Raw genomic sequence first — 26,466 nt, 5'->3', positions numbered from 1 at the left:
TTCGACCTTAAGATGACCTAAGAAGGTCGAAACGTTGTTCTCCACTTTATTTTAATAAAAGTTTTAATACCCATACCAGCTGTCTTGAGATACATTTTTACTTCAAATATGTTTCTTGTCATCGCGAAATATCACTTCTAATACGCATTAGTATATATGACACAACTAACTTTAACTTATAATATCTTTAAACTGGACTCAGTAGATAGCTCAATGTGCTATAAAGAAACACACGCCCACTTCTATCGAACATTTCAGAAGTAGTTAATACTCAACGGCTAAGTCAAACTAAAATTTCTCTTCTTTAAAACAAACTCATAAAATTTCTCCAAAGTATACAGCTTTCTGCTTTTACTGTGTTATGAACGCTTGTAAAAAGTGTGGCCTGCTATTTGTTCTATCTGCCCACTATACGCTGTTAACTTATTTTGCTTAGCACAATGAGAGTGTATATGATTAAAATATATGTAAAAACGGCTGCTAAGGGTGGAAAAATGAAAACCAGATTAAAAGAAGACAAAAAGTCACTTTCACACATTCTCGAACACTGCAAATCAAATAAACACAACAGAACAATAGAAAACACCCAAATACTAAATAAAGAAACAAACATAAACAAACGCAAAATTAAGGAAGCCTAACTTATTCAACAACTCAAGTCCAAAATAAACCAATACAAAGGAACACCTTAATACCTATATTAATAAATATAATCCAACATCTAAACACGCCTTCTACATTCCTACACTCAAGTACACAATCGTCTTTAAACATATGGTCAGCTATCGGTCAGTTATCTCTTTCTTTCTTTGTGAACCTGACGATGACCGAAGAAGGTCGAAACTTTGTTCGCTCCTCTACTTAGAGAATTCTCTATCCATACCAGCCGTTTTTACATATTTTTTTTTCTAGGTTTTCTCGTCATCATGGTTTAGTACATATGATTGTTTGTTTGTTTCTGAATTTCGCGCAAAGCTATACGAGGGCTACCTGTGCAAGCTGTCCCTAATTTTGCAGTGTAAAACTAGAAGGAAGACACCTAGTCATCATCATCTACCGCCAACTCTTGGGCTACTCTTTTTACCAACGAATAGTGGGATTGACTGTCACATTATAATGCCCTCACAGCTGAAAGTGTGAGCATGTTTGATGAGACCCTCAAATTACGAGTCAAGTGCCTTAACCACCTAGCCATACCAAGCCTGAGTATATATAAAGTCACCAGAAAAACATCACGTCATTTATTAGTGTACCTTACTCGTAGATATTGTATTATATTATTTCAATAATAATTGGAAGGAGATTAAGTAAAACTTCCTGCATTGCTTGAAACAGTAGTAACAGCAAATATATAGTCCCAAGGTGTAACTCATTATTTAGTATATACGTTTATAGTAAATCTTTATACTCTATATTATATTCAGTTGTTTAGCGCAAAACTACAAAATGGATTATCTCCGTTTTGTCCATCGTAGCGAATAACTCTGGGAGACTTATACTATGTATTGCAGCAGAGATGTGACACGTATGTCAGGGGAAAAGGACGATCCATTTTTGGTCACTGATAATGCCAGAAAACTGTTCAAAATTATTATATTTCCACTATGTCTTATATAGCATAGTCAATTAAGACCCATGTGGATTAAAGCAACACTGTTATTTTTAACCTTGTATTTCTTAGGTCTTTAAATTGCAACTTTCATTGATGGAGAAGAAATAATTAAGTTAATTTTTTAAAAAATGCAATATCATATTCTGCCTTAATGCTTCTGGTATAGTTTTATACGAAAAACAAGACAGAGGTATTACTATTTCTAAGTAGATTTTCTACATGTATTTACAGCTTTTTCAATCATTTTCGAAAGGGTTAAAACTATAATGTCTGCAATGAAACTAACAAAACTTTAGTAAAATCATAAAAATTATGTGTTTTAATTTGTATGAAATAAGCGTTTATATTCCTAAAAGTAATATTTGCTAGCTGAGAATTACTATTTTTATTATTAAATAGAAATTATATATTTATATACATGTACAATTTTAATAAAAATAATTTTCTTTACGAATAATCGCCCTCTAGTAGTCTTCTTCTAATACTAAGAACTTGTAATTTCATCGCTATGGCGGAAGAAGAGTTAACGGTGAAAAAAATTAGTTTGGTGATTAAAACTGCTAAAGAAAAGAAGACTGTCGATATAGAAGATAATGCTAGCATTAAAAATGTGAATAATTTACACTTACTTGTTGTATATAAGATTATAAACTTTACAAAACTATTAAGATAAGTTTTCTGCAAAATGTTAAATGCCATTATCCATTACAAGAAATAGGCTTAGTTGAACTTGAATTTGTTTTATAGTCTTATATTATTTATCATAACATTTATTTTTGCTGTTTTAGGCTTAGTTAACACTATTAATAAGAGTAAGGAGTAGCAAGATTTTGTTTTCAACATACCACGGACGTTTTTAAAGATTTATTTTTAAAAAATGCTAATACTACTCGTATGTTAAATCTTTGTTTTAGGCAAAATTACCAACAACTGTTAGTTGCAACGAGTTAACTGAGTAACTGTATGATGCACCTACTAGTACTGAAACTTGGAGACGGCTTGAAAGCTGTTTGAGTAGCGAAAGTATTAGTAGTGTTATTAGTATGACTTTATAGTTCTTTCTGTGGAAGTTTATGAATGCAAACTCACACTTGAGATTATGTAAATCTCCCATAAAAAAAACTCAAATTATTGTACACTAAACAGTGAATGGAAGTTGTTTACAGTACCAATAATAACACATACTATTTTATTTCAAAGCAACTGTTGTAAATCATTTTTTGAAAAAGTCATGATAATTGCTAAACCTTTATTCTGTCATCCCTCAGTAACCAATGGCTAAATGTTAAAAGTAAAACAGGGTATTGGTTCAAATTGGGTGGACCATTAAAGATCAGTGATACATCAAGCAATATCTTTCTTCCTGCTCTACTTTGACTTGGTAATTTTATTTGGTCCAGAAATATTTTGTTTGAAACCAATCATAATTATTTTTAGCCAATGAATTTGTAGAAACAAACCATAAAATAAACTTTTTGATATCTTTTATATAATGCCTAAATTAATTCATAGCTATGTCTGTCAAAACAGAACTGACAGCTCAGAAAATGGTGAATGGGGTTTGTAAACAGACTAAACATTGGCTTGGCAAAACTTGCTTTATGTCACATCATCAGGCATTAACAAGCAGGATGTTGTACTGACAGTAGTTTGCTATATGTCATATTGTCGGATGTGGCTGGAGGGAAAGAATGAGTCCAACTACAGTTGTATGATAAAAATATGAATGGTTTATCAGTTACACGGCATGATGTGTAACAGGTTGAGACTAACAGGTACCTATCTGTCAATTACAGTATTTCAAGTTTATAATGTGGTTACAAAATCTCCTATATTATAATAGGTGTATTGGTAAGTTATTATATCATTTTTATTATTTTTTGGTAATAATTTTCATTTTATTTGTCCACATAATTCTGAATCCATAAGTATGAGTTTGAAATTATTGGGACTGAATTTTATCTTGCCTTGATACTGGTTTCACACAGCCTCAGATTACCAGGTAAAGTGATAATTTGATGTTAATCACTATCACTTTTTGAAACTATTCCAGTTGACAGGTTGAGTGGTATGAAAAATCGGTTTACAGGAATGATTTCTTTGCCTTTCGTTATTTATTAACCATTGAAGTTTCAATGTAATAAAACTATTAATATTTGACTGTGAAATCCAATGGTGTATGAAATTTTTTATTTACAATATTTAAAAATCATCAAAAACCCCTAGCATTACTATTAGTAATAGTATTATAAATGTAAAATGTTTCAGAAAACTTCATCATGCTATTCACAGATAGTACCTGTTTAACCTTTCCATTATGGGCTGGATGGATGTTACCCAGTTTGTTTTCATTGTAGGAGAAATTATTGTAATTTATATGGTTTTTCTTTTTTAATGATATACAGAAGATTAAAACCTTGCAGTAGAACTGAACAATTCAAGGCCACAATAATTGATGTTTCTCATACTGCTTGCTGCATTAATTAAGAGTTTATTGCAAATGTAATGTATGATCAGGAGGCAAAAATAAGCTGACCAACCAACCACCATTACACATATAGTAAACTGTGAGATATAGGTCAGTTTAATTAGTTAATGCTACAGAATATGCTTGATCTGCAGTGTACAAAATTACTTACATGTTGTGTTTGTGTTTTCCAGAGTGGTTGTGAACACTTTATACTTGTTTAACTCTTTCTGTATGGAGTTTGTAGATTACATCAGTCTTGTCACTACCTTATAGCTATGAGAATCTCCATACTATAATTGTTAATATAGTATAAGTGTCTTCACAAAATTTTGGAAGTTTTCAGCAAATATTACAAGTCTTTTATACACAAAAAATCTGAATTTTTAATTAAGTATTCTTCCTACAGATTTGTCTGTGAATTTGTGGAGTTATTGTGTTAATTAGCATGAAAATTTTCATACATCATTTGCATAACCTCTACAACTTCCAACATAAATAGCAAGTTTGTTTTGTTTTTTTAAGTTACACTTTCTTATCTGTTATTTTCTTTACCCTAACTCTGCAGTTCAGGTAGCCTTGACTGACCTTGTAAATGCCACAGAGAAATGCGAGATTAATCTACTCCTTTTTTCTTTTGTCATTCTAAAATCTTTGCACCTTGTACGAGACAATTCCATAATATGTGCTTTTATAACCTAAGCTATTTGATTTTTTTCATTCACAGTTGAACTTTGATGCTCTTGGACTGTGGTAATGTTATGCAAAACAACTTTGCATTAACCTCAAATCCAGTTACAAGCCCTTTAATGTTGAATTACACAGCTGTGCTCATGTTATGATTAATCACAAATATCATGTTTATGTATTTCATTTAAAAATACTTATGGTAAATTTATAATTTTTCCATTTTAATATATTTTATAACAATATAAAATACAAATAACAGCTTAGTACTTACATCTAAAATCTTGTCTTGAATATTTTGAACTTGTAGAATCAAGGTTGAACAAATTCATTGTAATGATAATGTGGTGTGAGAAGTTATTTTTTTAAATTCAATTATCCACCTTAAATATATATAAATTAGTTGACTTTTTAACTAACATGTAAATGGCTTAAAATAATTTCCATACCTTATCAAACAGAAACCAATTCAAATTTAAGTATTATACCCAAGTTAACCCTTGGTTGAAAAATCATGTCATCATGTTTATTGGCTTGTATTCCAAATTGTATTGAACTACTATTTTATGAATTTCTCTCCTTATGTTTGATATCAAACTGTAGATTATAATTCAAATTTTCTTATAATACATTATTTTATTTCTTAATTTAAAAGTAAATATTAAATATACCTAAACATTTATTTATGTGCATCACCTAGTATGTTGAATGTAATACTGGTTAAAATTAAACGTTTGTGATGTCAAATTTACAAAGTTTGTACTTTTGCATGAATTATAAACATAAACTATGGGTATTGACAAGCTAGAATGCAAAATGAAACCCTTATCTTTCCTATTTGCTAAGCTATCACTATATTTAGTGAATCAAACATCAGTTCTTTCCAATTTTGGAAACAGCCCCTCATTTATGCCTTCTATATATGACATGAATAACCAAGTGGAAACTAAAAATGTCCTGTTAATGGTTTTCTCAGCCATTTTCAAATACAATGGCATCCTCTATTTCTTTCAAAATAAACCTTCAATCTGGTAAGTTGAGTTTTTAGTGTAAGTTTAAGAACTTATTTATAAATGGTAATAATCTATATACATATACAATGTATAAAAATTGAAATATGCATTTTACCAAACATTTATCCACTAAACGACACCCACAATATTCACTTTGTAAAAACTAAAGGTTAGTTTGGATACAGTTGTTCTTGGATACAGTGACATGAGTGCACATGTGCCATGTCATTGTAACTTCTGTATTGTTGGCTAGGCATGACTGAAAGGTCAATGTAATAAAATTAATAAATAAACATATATATATATATATATATATATATATATATATAATGAGTTTTATGAGGTTAGTATGGTCCCATACTGAAAGAAATATTCTTTTAATTTAAAAGTAAATATTAAAGGAACACAAATATCAATTTTTGTGAATCACATGGTATATTGAATGAAGCACTGATTCAAATTAGATGTTTGTCAGATTTCAAAATACTTAATCTATAGTTTCGTATAAATTAGAAACTCAAATTACTAGTAGTTACAAGCTGGAATATATGTTAGTTTTAGATGGCAGAAATACACAGCAGAAAACTTGGGCTAAATACTGTAGAACTAGAAAACAAAGTTTACCCAGTGACTTTTTTGGGGTTAATTAGTTTTGTTGAGCTTTCATACTGTGAGACTACCTTGGGGCAACCTCTAATGAAATTAATCATATCTAATGCAAGTAAAATTATTTCAATAAAGAAAGCATGAAATATAGAAAGGTAAAATTGAACATACATAACCTAATTTAAACAAATTTCTTCTGAGTTTGAAATCAAGGGAAATAATACATAGGGATTTGAATTTTACTGTTATACAAGTTGTCCATAAAAACTTCACCTTAGGTGTTTCTGTAAATCCTGTATACCAACAGTGTGTTTGAAGCTACAGTAAAATAACATTTTTTAAAACCTAATGAATTCACATTCATAAATATATTAGTACCAGAAATTCTGTTTCCTGATTAGTCAGTAGTAGACTAAGATTGTGGCAGTGTGGGTAATAAAACAAAACCTGGTTTATTTGAAATGCTGGTAGGTTAATGTCATTAGAGTAAAAAAAGATCACATTGTAAAGAGATGTTTGACAGACTATGGTCTCAAGTTAACTGTACCCCAAGCTCATTTCTTCCAAAATTTCTGTACTTACCTGCTCTAATTTTAGGTTGTATGTGAAAGCTTTTTTTCTAGGCTTGATGAAGCATTTATAACTTGCATCAGACAAAGGATTTTTCTACCTGTGAAGCTGGAAATTAAATTTTGCAGTAACCTGCCACTAAAATTGTTTAGAGTTATATATACATATATATATATATATATATATATATATATATGCAGCATGTTTTGTTTCATGTTATTGTGCTTTGTTTATGGCTTGAAAATGTATAGTTATAAATAATCAGAGGTTGGGATTTGCTGTTTTTAATGCAGTCTTTCCTTGTGATTTTCTTTATTTATTTTGTTTCATTTGAATATAATTATTTAATTTCACTAACATATATTATTTCAAAGTTAATGACATTAATCATTCAAATAAAATAAAACAGTAATTGGTAAAACATGAAGTAAACATGATTTAGCAAAAATCGTATTCTTAATAATGTGAGAAATTTATATTACTTTGTATTTAAGTTATATGTGTCATACAGAAACATGCAATTTGACAATGTTTGATTTCAAGGTTTCTGTTTTTAAGTCCCACATTGTAACTTAAAAGTACACTACTTCAGTATCTTCTTGTTACATTGTGTGTGAATGAGATAGAATTTTTGAAGAAATGTGGTTGTTTTTTAGGAATTGTGTTATAAGTGTTTACCTCTTTTTATTTAGTTGAGAAAAAAAGTATCTCAGCACTTCAGCACACCTTTGGATCAAGTATGTCTCATCTTTGCTGGAAAAATATTAAAAGATCATGAAACATTAGGATCTCACAGTAAGTACTTTACTTTGATTATTAATAATCCTGATATTCTTTTCAGGAAATGCACAATATTAGAGATAATTATAATTCCTATATTGGTAAGCACAAGTTTAGGCATGCATTTCAGATGTTTGTGTTCATAGTTTACATAAAATTGATAGTACCAAAATTGCTTACAAGCTCATGCAAGTTCTGATATATTGTCATTCTGTCAGGAACATAATAGCAAGTTAGTGATTTTAAGTATATAGTAAATGTGGTGAAATGATATCTATTTGGTAAATAGGCTGATGGAACACTGATAAACACTGTTTTCCCTTTTACAAAATCCTGCTCTCTACCTGATGAAACTATGCATTTTGAAGTTGTAAAATGTTTTCATTTTTACAAATTTAGGTGTGTAATTGTTGTCAAACATAATTAATCCTTGCAATTATCATTGACATAAAGAGGAAAATAAGTTTTGTTTTTGATTTTTAATAAACATTTCTCAAATGATCTTTTTCTCCCTAAATTAGATATAAAGGATGGACTGACTATTCATCTCGTTGTAAGATCTGCTACAAGAGTAAGTTTAAAATTATACTCTGATAGTATTTTGATAAAACTTGTACATCCTTAATTCAAAACTTATTTATACAGGAAATTATAGGCAAAGACAGGATTAAAAACTTATGTTTATATGTACAAACTTAGTAAACTGAGGTAAACGTGATCTTCAATTTGACTGACCGCATAACTACTTTGTACTTGTTATAGTTTCAAGACTACTGATTTTTAATATAGTATGTGTATCTTCACAATTTGGCATTTCAGTAAGCATTACAAGTCTCTAACATGCAGAAAAAATCAGATTATTTGGGTGAAGTATTTTTAATAAACATTTGTCTTCATATCAGTAATCTCAAAAATTTCCTGAATACATTTCAAATGTATGTTTTTAGTAATAATCTATATTTTACATGTTATTTTCTCTGCGTTAACACTATATGAGGTTGGTTGACTTGACTGGCTTTGTTACCACAAAAAAATACATAAATGTAAATTACTTTTTTTTCTTTCTAGAATGTCTTTAAACTGTAACATGAAACTACATTTCTTTGTCTGAAGTAGCTTTAAACTTGTAATGATATACATTTATGCTTAATTTTTATTGTTTTACTGAATTTTAATATTGTTTAACTATTGTTTGTGCCATTATAAGTTGTAAATCACATGGGGAATTTGCAGCTCACGTTATGCTGTCATATTAAATTACCCACAAGCAACTCAGAGATGCTCATGTGTGCACTGCATGAAAAAGTTTTATTAATATATATTTTACCTAATCTAAATTTAAATAACTTAGAGTTTTCTGGTTTTAAGTTTTAGCTACTTTATAATAATAAATAAAGAATAAAGTACTTTCCTGGATTTTTTTTTTTATATATATATCGATCGTCGATAACATTTAACCCTACTTTTTTTTGGTAGTAGTATGATGGTAGTACTGCACTAGATAATTTTTATTTAATTAAATAACACATCAAGCTACATAGGATAATAACATGCAAAGTGTAGAAAATGTCCCTAAACTATCAGTTTTTCTGGCTTTCTCACAGTATGACAAGGGCCTTTACAAGTTCATCCAGTCTAATCAATATGTTTCCCATTGAAATGAAGCTTGTACTGAAAGAGAAACTGACAATTCTCCGTACAGAAAACAGTGTAGTATAATACCTGATTTGATCGATGAAAATGTAGGCTTTCTATTTGTTATAAATGATATAGTTTTAAACGTAAGAAATAACCTAATTTATGGTGACGATAAATCCACTTGAAGTAAAAATGTATTCTCAAGATGGCTATTATGAGCATTAAAACTTTAATTAAAATAAAGTACAGAACAACATTTTGACCTTCTTATGGTTGAAACATTGTTTTGTACTTTTTTAAGTTGAAGTTCCAAGACCCATACCAGCCCTCTTGAAAATACAAAAGAGAGAACCATTAGCAAATCCTGAAATAGGGAATATGACAGGTGAGTGTGGTGAGAGAGGTCTAATTTTCTTTTTTGATGGCTCTATAACAAAACATAATTGACAGCTGTAAAAATTATGCTTTGTCAGAACAATGATGTTAGCACATCGAGTAATATATGCTGAATTGAATACTTATTAGAAGACGATAATATGTTGGATAAGAGGGCATGCCTGAGGAAAAAATGTCATTTCTCACACTAGATGAAATCCAGGATTTTTTTAAATTTAGAAGTTAAAATATATATACTATAAAATGGGTTATTAGCTATGGTTTTGTGTTACACTGAATGGTATGAAATGAACAGAAAGTAGTGTAATTAAATTTTCAATGTATGTCACAAAACTATTCATGAATACAGTAGAGGATGACTTGGGAAAGAGGGTTAATTGTATTTAATGAGTGATTATTCAGAATCGAAGTATTTTCCTTTATAAACTCATTTCACTAAACATTTCAAGAAAGGATTTAATTTTATAATTTGTGTGGAACAGGTATATGTAAAGGTTTAGAATGAATATTTTAAAAGATTTGGCTTTTCAACAATAAGTAGTAGTAAAATGTACATTTTCATTTATGGATCTATATTTACAAAATAGAATTCCTATTAGAATGCTTTGTTGAAAAGCAGGGGTGTTTCTCATCACAGCTGTTGTTCAATTGCCAGGGTTTATTCCTTTGCCCTTTTTAACACTGATCTGACTTTTTCTTGCTTGCTCCATTCATTTATATCTCACTTAATTGCATTTGGTGATATTTATCTTGTGACACTCTCCATCTTCATCAATGTGCCCTCTATCCTGGTAGTGTATTTAAGTGCCTTATTCAGATAATTTTATCACTTTTTCTTGATAAACTATTCAAGAATGGACTTCTCTGTATTGCAAATGTTGAGACATGCTGATAGATGGCATGAATTTGTAAGTTGCTGTTTCAGGCATGGATGCTAAGTAGACCTCCCCTATACTACCTTTTATATCTCATGTCACTCAACAGTTGAGAAGGTGTCACTTTCAATTAAGACTGTCTGTGATCTGGTTCACAGGGAGATAGATATTATATTTGGTCCAGGGGTATTTCTCTTAGTGGTTTTGGTGCTGTTTTTGCTGATGATCCTTAAAATTCTAGAGAGAATTAAGATTTGCGTTTTACAGCACCTTGCTTTACTAGTTTAACGTGAGGCCAATTTTGGATGAGCCCCTTACAGCTTGTTTTCTTCAGTTAATCAGTTAATGTATAATGCTTTGGATTTTCCCCCAGCTGTCTTTGAATCTAGGTCTTCATTGACAGCAGAAAGACCTGAAGGAAAACATTTAGTTCTTCCTCTATTACCTGATATTGCAGGGAGGTTTACCTCTCAATTATGTGAATGGATAGTTATACCTTGTCTGCCATATTTGTCAGAACAACATGCTTTGACTTACCACTTCCATAGGGATGCATATATAGACTCATAAAGACCAGACCCACTTGAAAATGTCAGAATGGAGCCTGTAATCAACTTGGACAGATCTCATATTTTTAGGATTCTTCTGCCCCTCTCTATGGGTCTGAGATATTTATAATCCCTCCAAATTTTCTCAAAGCCTTTCAGTGATCACCACATTAATTTGATGATGAGTTTGGACATTTGTATGCTTGTCAGCTTCTAGCCTTTTTTTAGTTTTATGGCTGGTATGTTGTTTGGACTTGTTGTGTAGAAATGCTTTGTTGAAGAGCATTCATCTACCAGCTGCCACCTTCTGTGAGTTATTTCAGAGCCATTGAGAACTATGGATTTATATTGCCTGTTTACATTCAATATTGTTGTCATTGGCCTTTCCACTTTCCTTGACTTGTACAGTTTTTGAGTGTCTTGATACCCAGAATAGATTCTGCCAATGTTATGTTAAAGAGCTTCCTCCATTCAGTCAGAATGCTGGTAAGGTTTGTGAACACCTGGAATTCCTTTATATGCTGGATTTAAGCTACAATTTTAAGAAAAGGTAAGTATGTTTTGTGAGTTAATATTCTCTGAAGTTGAAAATGTCTTTACCCATATTCTTCCCCTCTAAGAGCAGGTGTTAAGAGATTGGGATTGAGTCAATTTTGAAACAAAATGATAACATTATCTGAGTGCCAGATACAGTACCAAGGTATAGGGTGCATTAACATAGGTGGAGAATGTCACATCAGGTGCAGTTAAATGGGGTTTAAAAGACTGGAGCAGGTAAGAAGAAATAAGACCAGTATACAGGCAGGTAAATGAAGAGACTTTGGCAGTTCAGTAATAGTATGCAGTTGAGTGAGTGTTATTAGAAATGCATTGTCAATTTAAGAAATTAACTTCTAAACTGAATATACACAAACATATGTGTATTTGTGTAAAAAAAAAAAAAACACCAAATTTATTTCAAAATAAAAATGCTTGTAATACAATGATACTGAAACTAGCCTTTAAAAAAGTCTTCTTTTTTTTTTATATCGCACCCTTATACATTATAGCCATCTTCAATCTGTGTCTGTCTCGGAGATTTGCATACCACTAGTCTTGAGAAACTACCACCTAATCTCACGTTAACTAACATGAACTATGCTACTGCAAGATAATGTAATCAAGGGATAAAGCCCTCCATCAGTAGGGGGGTTCCATACCTCCTTTTATACCATCTCTCCTACGTATTTGGACGAGTCAGCTTTACTTTTTACTCCTTATCATTGTATTAAACAGGCATGCGTAAAGTGTTTTTGTCTCTATCTAATATCATGAGATTTGTATTAATGTAAATTTGAGTTTTGTTTTCTTTAGCTTTTGCTTCAAAAGTTTTAATTTTTATTGTGAATTCTCAAAGAATAGTGATTTACATTTGGTTCTGAGTGTATAACACTATTCATACTTAAATATTATTTCATCTATGGTTTTTAGATACTCATTGAATGTCAGGATTGTTGAAGCCATTGTGGAACCCCATTGCTATGGGTAGGAATAAGAGGGCACATCATTATGTTTGTAAACTTGTATTGAAAATTGTTTGAACATCTATTTGTGGATGTATGTTAATAAAGTTGGTATCAAATTTCTGTTGTACTTTAAATTTTAATTATACACAGGTAATGTCTCAATTGAAAAGTAAATATTAAAACAAATTCTGAAATATTGATTTTTGTGTGTTATATGGTATAGTAAATGCAGCAGTGGTTCACATTAGGTGTTTGTGATGTCCACATTACAAAGTCTATAAATTCTTGCAAAATATTAAGTCATATGACGAATATTGACAAGCTAGGACATAAAAAATAATCCATTTTCTATTTTCTGAAATAATGTTTAGTAAATCAAACAACTTAGTCCTCCCACATCTTCCATCTATGGAAATGCTTATTTATGGACACCTACTTTGCTTAATGAAGTTTTTATGACTAATTGAAAGCTTGCAATTTTCCCCCATACAGTTTTCTTAGTCTTTCCAAAATGTGTTTGTGGGAAATCTGTCTTTTTCATTGTAGAGTAGCAATGAAAAGGTAAAATGAAATATTGCATGAAAAATGATATTTTTTAGAGCCAAATACAGCTTAGTTAGTAGGTCTCATTAATTATGGTAGAATTCTATGGTATTGGTATAGTAAGGTATGTTTTTCATTATTTCAAAATCCTTATATCAAACTTAAAAAGTTATTTGTTTTGCATATTCAATGTGCAAAGTTCAGCAAGGCTTAGCAAATTATGGTAAGCTAATGCAAATGTCAGAAGAAAAAAATCAGCTCTCTATATATCTTTATTTACTGTTCTATATTTTAAGAAAAACAACTGAATTTATATTATTTAACTTTTTTGTAAATAGAAATAATATTTATACATATCTGATCTATTACAATTGAAATGTAGTTGTTTTCTATGAAATACTGGTCCACTAAAACAAAGCACAAGACAGTCATACTTGTTAAAGGCTAGTTTTATAAATAAAGTTGCATGTGCTATGTGCAGTTTATGTAATATTAGTTAGATGTGGTTGAAAGGTCAATAAAGTAGTAAATATACTGCATAGCCAGAAGTATGTGGACACCCCTTCTAATTAATAGGTTTGGCTGGTTCAGTCACACCCATACAGCCATGCAATCTCCATGGACAAATATTGGCAGCAGAATGGGTCCTACTGAAGAGCTCAACATAGCACTGTCATAGGAAGCCACCTTTCCAAATGTCAGAGCTGCCCCAGTCAACTGTAAGTGTTGTTATTGTGAAGTGGAAATGTCTAAGAACAACAACAACTTAGCCATGAAGCAGTAGGCCACATAACTCACAGAACGGGACCACTGAGTACTGAAGGGCATAGCTCGTAAATATCGTCTGTCCACAGTTGCAACACTTACTAACGAGTTCCAAACTACCACTGGAAGCAACATTAGCACAAGAACTGTTCGTTGGGAGCTTCATGAAATGAGTTTCCATGGCCCAGCATCTGCACATGAGCCTAAGATCACCATGCGCAATTCCGAAGTCGGCTGGAGTAGTGTAAAGCACACTGCTGTTGGGCTTTGGAGCAGTTGAAACATGTTCTCTGGAGTGATGAATCACACTTCACTACCTGGCAATCTGATGGATGAATCTGAGTTTGGCAGATGCCAGGAGAATGCTACCTGCCTGAGTGCATAGTGCCAACTGTAAGGTTTTGCAGAGGAGGAATAATGGTTTGGGGCTGTTGTTCATGATCAGTCTAGAACAACAAAATGTTTTTTAATCAATCTTCTGATTTTTATGTTGGTTATGAGGTTGGGTAGATCAACCAAACCCATACAGAGATACAAAAGTGAAACTACGGATAAAATATAAAGTTTTTTTTAAAGAAAAAATATATTTGTTTAGGAGATTTTAGTAGATATATAATCAAAATTTAAGATTTTTCAGACGAAGTAAAGTATTTTTAAACTTAATTTATGATGTAAAAAAATGTATGTAGGTTCAAAACATCATGATAAAAGTTGAGTTCTTTCAAAAAGTGGAAGACCAGATGACCTTTGTGTTGTCACTTAACTCCCCTTATATATCACTTATTTGATTATGCCATTATTTTCAGTTTGCCCCTGAAGAAAAAAGGTTTACCTTTTGAAAGCATTTAATTTATAGGTTTTTTTTAATCTTAAACCTCTCTGCCTGTGCAATATCATGAGGTTTTAGCTATTTATATTAAAAAAATTATCAGTCTATTTTTACTACAGCATAGAATTGTAGTTAGTAATTCATATTTTAATAGTATAAAAATTTTAAGTTCTTAATTTTATAAGGCAATATTAAAAAATACTGTATTTCCTATAGTGTGAGAAAGGTGACACATTTTCTCAAGGCATCCCCCTCGTTGTATTATTTACTACCCCTCCAATTAGTGTGAAATTTAACATAAATCATAAATTTTTGCTTGGTTACAGAGCCATCAAACAGAAAATTAGATTCATTTTGTCACATCCTCTCTTTCAGGATTTGTTAATAATTCTCTTATATTTAATACTATTTTATCTATAACCAATAGAAAGTGAATGTTTTCATTTATCAAATGGCATATGACATTACTTGTTTTTTGAATGAAAATATATCAATGACTATTAGTACAAGCTCTGTTCTCACAGGAAATAATTAGATGCTTGGATGAATTTGTAACAGCTCTTGTTAGAATGTTAAAAAGCCAGAAAAAATTGCAATAGTTAGAGGAAATTATCTGCTTTTTGCATGTTATATTCTTTACTCTTTGGTGCATTATTTAACTAAATAAATATAATTTACTGCCATTAGAAAAGTAGGGTTGAGTGTCATCAACAGTTAACTGCAAGAAGAAAAAAAAAAAAAGAGACGGATAAGTGCTTTGTTTCTTGTTTCTCCTGTTTATTCTTTATTTATTACTAATTAAGTAACTAAAATTTAAAAATAGAGATCTCTTTAGGCTAATTAACCTTTTTGCAATGGGCTCAGTATAATATACACAACTTTATATACACATTTACACACTTTTTAAGTTTTTATACTGTAACTTTAGATGCATTATGTACATCTTCACAAAAGCTGGTACGCTTTTAGTAAATATTACAAGTTTTTTTTTACACAAAAATTGTATATTTTTAATTAAGTATTTTTATGAAAGATTTGTTTGTGAAAATATCAAGTTTGTTCCTTCACTAGTTCAAGTGCAAACTGATTTGATATCATGATTGGAAAATCAATTCTTTGTCCTGGAAATCTCAAATATTATTTGTTTAATCTCTAAAACCTAGTATTTACTTTCAGTAAGACTTTATATTTTGTTTGTTATTTTACCTACCTTAGCTATGTTGGATATGTCAATTTGACCCACCACATAATCATCATAAAAAATTAAGAAATAAATATAAATTATGCTTTTCTTCATACTAGAATGACTACATATTATTACATGAATATACAAATGTTTAGTCTAAGTAGCTTAAGCTTTATGACGTTATATATTATTTTTTATTATACCAGTGTATCTGTGGTACCTAGTTAACATTACATAACTTACATTGGCATGGTGCATGGGTACATTAGCGCCCATATCCAATAACATAAAACTGACCTTTAGTCTATACAAAGTGTCTCCATCTTGGGTATGTTTTAGTAGACTAATATTTTGTAAAATACTGTCACATTTTGAATACTGTACAAAATATATGTATATAAATTATAACTATTTAGAAATAAGTTATTAAATTATTTTTCTTAAAATATTGAAAAATAAACAGAAGTGAAGCAAACAATCATCTCTTCTAACTACAACCATTGATCTTGGTTGCTGGACATAGATTGCAAAGCCTTTTAAAATTTAGCACATAGAAGATATGAAACAATATATTTTTCTTAAGTTTTATATGTAAATACAGTTGAATAATCAAAAAATTATAAATTACTATATCAATTCCATAGAATTCCAGTAAAATTAACCAAGCTTATTAACTAAAAATTATGAAACTTGGAGCTGATTGAAGACACAACCTACCTCCTTGAAATCTTAGTTTGAAAGAATGTGGTAGCTTTTTAACAGATTAAAATGGCTGAGAATACCATAAGGGGTAGATTTTAAGCTTTTCATTGGTTATTCAAAACTTATGTATTGATATAAGTGTATATAAGAGATCATTTCCAAAAATGGAAAGAGGTAAACAGGATCTCTGTTTGACTCATTATGTAAGTCATATCTCAGAAAAATAAAAACCTCATGTCTTTTTGCGTCTACAGCTTCAAACGTATTATTTTGACATCACAAACATCTCTATTCAACAGACCATGTGACTCACAAAGTTCTTTCAGTACTTAATAATTACTTTTGAATTGGGAAATTAACTCATAATATTACTTAAGGAGATAAATTCATGAAATAGTAGTATTCAGAATTTTATTCAACAAATGTGATGACATGGTCTTTGACTTGTGACTCGTGTGGAAAAGGTAAACTAATGTATAATACTTAAATTTGATACCAAACATATTGACATAAGTTCATAAAATAGTAGGTAAGTAAAATTCTGAATGAAAGTCAACAATCTTGATAACATGGCTTTTAACCCTTGACAGTTACGAGAGGGTTAAGAATAGATTAAGTAAAATAAATAATAATATGGCAGTTAGACATGATTCCATTGTTAATAAAATACTAAAATTTAATTATAAATAGATGTATACTGTTATGGGTTTAAAGCTACTTGAGATAAATGTTGTTTCATGTTACTATTTGAAATCATTTTAGAAAGGAAAAAAAGGGTAATTTGATTTTTTGGTGGTTATGAGACCAGTCAAATTGGTCAACCTTGAGTGTAGAGAAAGTAATAGATAAAATATAAAGTATTACTGGAAAAGAAAAAAAATATTTGAATTGTATTTAGGAAGTTCTAGAGACTACACAAAGGAAATTTGAGATGCAGAGAAGTAATTTGAATTTAACCTTGTCCACTCGGGTATTTGTTATGCAACAAGATACAAATTTTTAGTGTCTTGCATATGCACTTTGATTCTCATCCTATACACATAGGATTAGGAAATCTTGGTTAACCCTATCCACCCTGGTATTTTTTACTGTGCATGATACAAAGTTTTAGGTTCTAAAATTCAAAATGTTGTTGAAGAAATTTTTTGTTTCAGTTATACCAATTTTAACAGCATAAACTCATAGGTTTATATAATTCAAAATAATTCATATTTTGATAGTATATAAGCTGTTAAATCTGCAAGGCAATATTTTTAAAAATCCTGAATTTCCTTCAGGCTGATACACGTGAAACATTTTCTCTTAGCATGTTATCATCCCTATTTTATCCACTATACCTTAAAAAGGTATGAAATTAAATGTAAATTATTCTATATAAACTTTCATTTTTTTCAGATAAATCACATTTATTATAGCCTTTAACTTTATTTAGTTACAGAGCTATTTAATAGAAAATCAGACCCCTCCTGCCACACCCACCTATCACATCCTCTCATCCATAATTAGTTATAGTTCACTCTTATATTTAATTATATATTACCTGTAACCATTACAAACTGAAGATTTACATCTCAAATGATGTGTTGCATAGCATTGTGTTCTGAATAGTTGAATATCAGTTTTGCTCAGAGTGGGAACAGCTTTCCCATGAGAAAGTTACAGCTAGCTTCAATGAATTTGTAGTGATTGTTGTCGTGGAGTTCGAAAGTCAGAAAATTTTGAGATGTAAGGGAATTTGTGTGCTTTTCTTGTACTATTTGAAACATTATTATATTAAATAAAAATTATTAATTGCAATACTATGAGTAGTATAAAAATTAGGGTGAACTCTTTGACAACTGAGAGCAAAATAAAAAGAAGATTTGGTAAGTATTTTATTTGTTTTTCATGTGTATTATTTATGCATAATTATAAAAGCAACTAAAATGTAAAAATAAGGATCTTTCTTGGTTAGTTAAGATCAGATTAAGTATAAAAAAGATTGGATTAGTTAAAAAAAATTATTTTCAATGTGAAGACTTGTAATGTTTACTGAACATCTGCCAAATTTAGTGAAGATATGTATATTATATTAAAAGTTAGTAGTAGTAGTAGTAGTGTCAAATCTTTAAAGACTTTAAATGGGTACAAAGAGGTCGCATGGTCTGTCAGATTGACTGAGCTTATATTTGGAGAGTTAATTTAAATTTCATTTTGCACTCAGGCTTGTTAAAAAAACTGATATATACAAAAACAAATCTTCAGTGAATATACCTCGTGAAAAAAAAACAGAGTTTTTGCATGCAAGTGGCATGTAATGTTTGTTAAGAGCCTAACAAATTTTGTGAAGATAGACATACAAGTTGCAGGTTGAAATGTGTAATATGCACAAAATGGTTATGAGGTTGGTCCATGGGACTGAGCTTATTGGTATTATGGATTAGTACATGCTCAGTGGGTCTCTTACTACCATCATATCAGTCACATTTCTTTTTCAATAGTTGAAATGACTTTTTAGGCAACCTTTTTCACCTGATTTGTTTTGAATAATTCTGTACCATTTATGAGACAATCTTAATCTTTCAGTCTCTTTCTGGATTTCTTTCTCAGGTATGTTTCTGTTTTTATCCTTTGATTTTATGCTGTTATTTTCATTTTCTCACCTTGTTGTTTGCTGTTGGTGTATCATGTCATTTTTCCTGATTTGTTGTTAAGCTTCATTCTGTTTTCTTTGTCTAATAGCTCTTTCTCACATCCATGCCTCATTTTGTTCTCATTTGTATACTTACTGCTTTTCTTTTTCTCATATCTCTATGTTTGATATCTGTCTGACCAGATTGGGGCTCGTGTTTCTTACATTTTATTTCACTTGTAGTTCTCCATTTCTGCAGTGTTTTTATTTTTTGCTTTACCCTTCTGTATTCTCTTTCCTAATTTTGTTTTTTACCTGAAGCACTTCTTTCCTTGTGGTAGATTCTGTAAGCATTTGTTCTCTTCTGTGTTTGGCCTGTTCCACTTCTGCATTATTCCTTCATACTCTGTTTTGTTGCTATCAAGACTTGTGGGATTAGGATATTTTTTTTATTGCTGTACTTCTTCCTTCTCCTTGTGAGCATTTGTTTTTCAATCTGGTCTTCTTTCATTGCTCAGATATATTCTGTGGTGTTTTTCATTTTCCCTCTACTGGTAGTCTAGTTTGACACTCTTCATATCAGTTATTATCATGTATGTCCAGTTTGTTGGGTACTTTATTTCTCTAGTTAACCATGTTGTCTGTTAACTGTTTTCTTTTCTCCACTTAGTTTCTTTCCTCACTCCCATTCACGTTCCTTTTCACTTCCCTCTTACCACGTTTATGGCCTTTTTATTCTGGTTTGTGGTTGGCCATGGTCAGTGTGGTAGACACCTTCATATACATTTTTCTTAGTGTACCCCCTTTGTTTTACGTAATTCCTTCTCTCTCTCTTTTCATACATATATATACTCAGCATCAGACCATCTTAATTTCTGGGGATTGTGTAAGTCTTCCCTTGCTGTATGCACAGCCCAGGACTGATGTTTCCTTTCTTGGACTATTTCCTTGTGTTACTCCATTCTTAGATGTTTCCTCTACTCCTACCTTCATTTCTTCTTATTTCTACTCAGTTGGCAAGCAAGGCTTTTCCTAGTATCGCCATCCTTTCTTGCACCCATTCAGTATTTGGTAATTTTGAATGTTTTTTCAGTTTTATCTCAACTGAATTCAACCTGTCCTTTTTTTGCCTGTAGCATATCATGCCATTAGACTTTATGTTTCTTATTCTCTTCCTATATGGAAAGTTATTTTGTTTTGGGGGACTCTAACTTCCCTAGGGTCTTTCATCCATTTGGTTTAAACACTCAGGTCTTTCTAAGTGTGGCCCTTCTGGACCTGTTGTTTTCATTCTCTATGTCTATTTTCCCATTTGTGAGAATCTCCTCAGGATATTATCTAGGTGGTTGGATTGTACCCAGATTACTTCTGCTTTTCGTTTACTGCTTTTCACACAGGATCATTTCCCTCTTTGTTGAGGGCAAGACTTCTAACACTTCAGTGCTGATCTTGTGTTCCCTTCACATCCACTGTCACTCTCTCCATTCCTACTCCTAGTGGTTGTCCACTTGGTCCTGTTGCACTGTAGTCTTTTATATAGATGTTTCTTGCACCATTTGTTCAAAAGGATCCTGTTCCTGGCCTTTGGTTTTTAGATATACCATTGAACACCAATTTATATCAGGTTGATCTGTCATTTGCCTTGAGTTTATATCATGATGAAGGAGAATACTTCTCTTCGCCAGACTTCATTCCATTTCTCCATTCCAATTTATATGGATGGTTCCAAATCAAGTAATTCTGTGGGCTCTGCCATGGTTTGTTGTGGTTTGGTGGTTGCGCGCAGAATCCCCTCTACAGCTTTTGTGTTCACTGCTGAACTGTACGCCATATCTCTTGCCCTGGATCATATTGAAGCTGAGCAGCATTCCGACTGCACTATTTATACTGACTCCCTTAGTTTTCTGCTGGCCTTGGAATCACTTCACGTTGGCTCACACCCTGTTCTCGCTGATATTCAAAACCGACTGGCCCATTTCTCATTAACATCTACTTCTATCCAGTTTTTCTGGATACCAGGTCACATTGATATTCACGGGAATATGCTTGCAGACAAGGCAGCTAAATCTATCTGTTCTGGCACTATCACCACTGTGCCTATTCCGTACATGGACTATGGTCCTGTATTCAAGGCTCGGCTCCGTGCCAGCTGGCAGTCCTCTTTGAGTGAGCAATGTGACAACAAGCTTTTTCAAATAAAACCCTATATTGGGCTTTGTTCATCTAGCTTCCATAAGGTTCAGAAGGAGGAAGTTGTTCTAACTAGTCTACGCATTGGTCACAGTTTTTTAATTCATTGTTTTCTTTTATCTGGAACTGATGCACCAGTGTGTAGTTTGTGTAACACTCAAATCACTGTAAGCCACATTTTACTTTCTTGCCATCGTTACGACTCTCAACGATGGCACTATTTTAAACAAGTTCTGTCCCAGGGTTTGTCTGTAATATTGGACAGTGTTATTGATGATGGTGACACTGTCCACCTTGATAAAGTTTTTAGTTTTTTAATGGCCATTAATCTTTTTAATATCATATAAGAGTTTGATATATATTCATCACACCTTTTTAATTGTGGTTCCCTTTTCAAAATCTCAATCTCTCTAGTTCAATTTGACATTGGAAAATGGCCAGAACATTAAATAACTCGACACCAGGACTGGAAAGGCCAACTTCAGGTGACTAACGCTGCTGTTTGAACTACCTGTTAGTCGTCCTGGCGAGTTGTTATTATAATTTTGCTGGATGTCTTTTAACACTTTTATTACTTTACCTTTTAGTACTGGCTATAATGACACATAACCCGGAACCAGGACTGGAAAGACCAACTTCAGGTGACTGATGGTGGTTCTTATACTTGCCTGTTAGTCTTCCTGGTGGGTTATGATCATTACCATTCCACTACAGGAAGTCCTTTACAAGTTTGTAGACTGGATGTCAACATTGGTTTTATGCCATTTTCTATTTTTAATTGCTGTTTTGTTTTTACCTTTGTTTCCTTTTACGAATTTTACTACATTTACTTTACTTTTACCTTTTAACAGGACATTTGGCTAATTTTTATTACAATTTTGCTATATGTCTTTTAACACTTTTCTTGTTTTACCTTTTGATTATGGCTGTTATGACAACATAACCCAGAACCAGGACTGGAAAGGCCAACTTCAGGTGAATGACAGTGGTTCACGTACTTACCTGTTAGTCTTCCTGGCGGGTTATGATCATTACCATTTTGCTATAGAAAGTCCTTCACAACTTCTCTTACTCTGCTTTCTCTCTTAACATTATAGACTAGGTGTCAACATTGGTTTTATGCTTTTTCTGTTTTTCAATGATGTTTTGTTTTACCTTCATTTCCTTTTATGTATTTTACTACATTTAATTTATTTTTACTTTTTTACTGGACGTTTGGAGCAGATAGCCTAGCTGCTTTGTGCCGTAAAACACTAAATCAATCAATCATTCCATTTCAATGCCACTGTATATGTGGGTGAGGGTAAGGGTGTAGGTATGGTGTATCTGGATTTTCGAGAAGCGTTTGACAAAGTGCCACATAAAAGGGTTGTAAAGAAACTTATCTTTGCAAGTATGGGAGATAAGGTAACTAATTGGTTAGAAGAGTTACTTGATAGAAGAAAGCAGAGGATTATAAATAGAGTTCAGTCACACTGGATTAATGCTGCAAGTGGTGTACCTCAGGGCTTAGTCTTGCTCTTTTGCATTGCTCTTTTTTGTTTTACATTAGTGACATACTTAAGGAATGTTCAATAAGTTACTTAGACTTGCTGATAATATCAAGGTCTTGAGTGTTGCTGGCTGTGGAGAGGATGTTGTGCTTTACAAAATTATTTAGATCAATTATTCAGTTGGGCAAATAAATGGCAGATTAGTTTTAATTACAATAAATGCAAAATATTGCATGTAGGCTGTCATAATTTGAATTATGAGTATATTTTGGATGGGAATGACCTTAAGAGTGTTATGAAAGAAAAAGATATTGATGTCATGGTCATGTTGCACTCTAGTCTCTTATATAGATGTTTCTTGCACCAACTGTTCAAGAGGATCCTGTTCTTGGCCTTTGGTTATTAGATATACCATTCAACACCTATTTACATCAGGTTGATCTGTCATTTGCCTTGAGTTTATATCATGATGAAGGACTTTGGAGACTGGCTTCCCTAGGGTCTTTCATCCATTTGGATTAAACACCCAGGTCTTTCTAACTATGGCCCTTCTGGACCTGTTGTTTTCATTCTCTTTGTCTAATTGTTTGTATTTACATAAATATTGAATACAATATAAAGAGGTTATAATTTCATTATATAGGTTATTGGTTAAGCCACATATGGAGTATTATGTTCAGTCTTTGGCTCCTTACCTCAGGAAAGGCATTAAATTGTTGGAAAGGGTTCAAAGAAAGGTTACTAAAATGGTACGTGGGATGGAGAGGTTGTCATATGAGGAGAAATTAAGATCCTTAAAATTGTTTTATCTTGAAAAAAGAATTAAATGGGATTTGATTGAAGTGTTCAAGATTATCAAATTAATTGATAATATTGATGTATCAACATTTTCTGTACTTAAAAACTGAAAACTAGGGGATATAAGTATAGATTTGGGCAAGATAGAAGTTGTCTTAAGCTAATACAATTTTATTTTTCAAATAGATGGTCAGCCTGTTGAATGGGTTGTCATCAAATGTTGTGGAGGCATTAAATTTGAGTGAGTTTAAAAAGAAAGCCTGATAGCTAGATATCAACGATAAAAGCTGGCTTTAAATTTTGTTAATACTTTTAGTTTGGCTTAGAGGATGTGACAGCCAAGATAGACCAATGGGTCTCTTGTTATTCCTAAACATTATGTTATGTTATGAAACATAGAGCATATATCAAGTTTTTTCATTGTGCTTACAAATTATTGTGTTATTGTACAAACCAAAAATGTACTAAACATATAAATTATTCAATATGTTTAAACAATGAATGGAGAAGGCATATAAACCATGAACAAAACTAGAACCTAAATGTATGATCCACATAAGTATAAATTGAGGTCATTGTTAATTTTTGAGGTTCCAGGGGCACATGGCAAATCGGGCACATTATAGCATCTGTCATGTAACTTGTAAGAAAATTAGATGTATTTGAACAAATATATAGAACAGTAAGAGTAAAACTGTATAGTGAACTATAAGAGTGAGAAAAAAAATATCTGAAACAAAAGCAGTTATTTACAACATATAATTCAACAATGAATAAAACGAATAACCTCAAAATGTATTACATTTTTGCATATGGCATTACTTACACAACCATTATTTATCTCATTGCCTAAATTAGATATCCTGTATATTCCTAAAAATTTGGACTGTTCAGGATAATTAAAAAAAAACTAGAAGCTGTATTAAATTTCTGATAAATCAGCTGTACTGGAAGATTAACATGAAAATATTTTGCACAAGGGCTAATTCATTCCCAAGTAAAATACAGTTATACCTGGGATTAATAGAAACAGTATGATCTTTCATATGAAGCTTTTTAAACTCTTTGCAAGACTGAATTACCTTGTGGCACATAACCTCTGTGATATTGTTTAGGTTGAGTTTGCAAGGCTGTATTATTGCATATGATTGTTTCTGTTTTTTTTGTTTTTTTCTGATAATCTTCATATAACTCATTCTAGTTCAAAACAGATTTCCAACTAAGCTGGTCAGTGTACCCAAATCAGTTATCCTAAGGAAATACAGATAGAGTTATTTCTTGCATTTTGTGCAAGATGTATCATAAAGTTGCATTATTATAAACAACCATGTTGGCTCCATATAGCTCAGAAAAGTGTTGAACATATATATACATGCTCTTTGTTGTTACATTGCCTGCACACCTTCCTACTATGGTTTCCATTTTAGCTTTTTCGTGTAATGGAAACATTCTTCCATTCTTGACCTTTCTGGTTTAATGCTTACCACGTGTTTCAGCTTTTTATTTGACTGACTTATTCCTCCTTGTCTCCTTCTGCCTGAAATCTGTTCCAGCTGTCATTGCATCAGTGTGGACTATTACTCATATGTTCATCTCCCATATTTATGTAGAACAAGATGACCCCCTTTTGAAACACAAAGCAAAAGAAACACTTCAACAAACACATCAGCTGCATTTCTCATTTCATCACCATGAGAACTGTTTATAGTGCTGGGCAACAAGAAAACCAAGAATTGTCTCCAAGTCAGAGCGATTGCACAAGTCTTTAAGAGCTGGAAATGTCTAAGCTCACCACATTCAAATGAGAAAAACACTTGTCATCAGTCTCTACATCTTTCTTGGACAGTTTCTCCATTGCCTTTTCCCAGATAAGACTAAGTGCATTCCATACAGTTGTTTTGTATTCAGAATTGCCTGTTAAATTATTGGATTTCTGAGTATGTGCACTGGTTCTAAGACTATCAGTTGCCTCTTTTAACACAGTAAAAAGGACTGGAAAAAAATTCCATGGATTTACTGAGTTTTTCCTGGCATGATTTAAGCTGATCTTAAAGATTACCAGTTTCAATTTTCATACCAGAAAATATTCTAAGATATAGGGTCAATTTCTTATTATTTGACTCTGCCACCTGTTGTCATTTTGAAACAAGAGAGCCAGTCGTGGAGAAAGACTGTTGTTTTTGCCACACTGTCATAAGCAAAAAATAATCTTTGGAAGAAGCAGTAAGAGATCGAGAGCCCTTAAGTGTTTTGGATGAGATGAATATCTTCAGTGGGCAGCTCTGGTGCCAAGATTAATAGTTTTTGGCACAAGGAAGTTGCTGCATTTACTTGGTCATAGAGAACCAAGGCAATTATCAAAGAAAGATTAAGTTACCCAAGTTATATGTAAATGTAGCAAAATGGAAATAAAAATTAATTAGCACATCATTCAAAATCCATATTCCTTTTATTTGCCTGAGAAATAATTTTTCTGAAAGTAGTAAAAGTGTGCCAAACCTATATATATATAATTAATTCTCTGAAAATAACCCTATGATTGCTGAAATTTAACCTGAAGAAAATAAAGGCCTTTATACCATTGCTGATTTACACTAAAAGCTAAAAAAGCATTGATGAATTAAAAATTAGAATTACTTGTAACTGCAATCT

At 31.6% G+C, this 26,466-nt stretch overlaps 1 protein-coding gene across 2 annotated transcripts in view; it reads left to right on the top strand.

Moving 5' to 3' along the window:
• Window positions 1–2,077: 2,077 nt before the first annotated feature.
• The window catches only part of LOC143256407 (ubiquilin-1-like), a 69,843-nt gene continuing 45,454 nt past the window's right edge, over window positions 2,078–26,466 (top strand). Inside the window, exons 1-3 of one of the 2 annotated variants that reach the window (XM_076513617.1) lie at window positions 2,078–2,222; window positions 7,648–7,750; window positions 8,257–8,306. In XM_076513617.1, the coding sequence (XP_076369732.1) occupies window positions 2,121–2,222; window positions 7,648–7,750; window positions 8,257–8,306 (255 nt within the window). In that variant the 5' untranslated portion in view covers window positions 2,078–2,120. The remainder of the gene's footprint in view (window positions 2,223–7,647; window positions 7,751–8,256; window positions 8,307–26,466) is intronic. The other variant, XR_013031344.1, reaches the window with a different exon arrangement.

The sequence above is a fragment of the Tachypleus tridentatus genome, chromosome 1 (assembly GCF_004210375.1).
Source record: "Tachypleus tridentatus isolate NWPU-2018 chromosome 1, ASM421037v1, whole genome shotgun sequence".
NCBI lineage: Eukaryota > Metazoa > Arthropoda > Merostomata > Xiphosura > Limulidae > Tachypleus > Tachypleus tridentatus.
The sequence above is the reverse complement of the archived record's forward strand: the minus strand, read 5'-3'. Positions and strand labels throughout refer to the sequence as shown.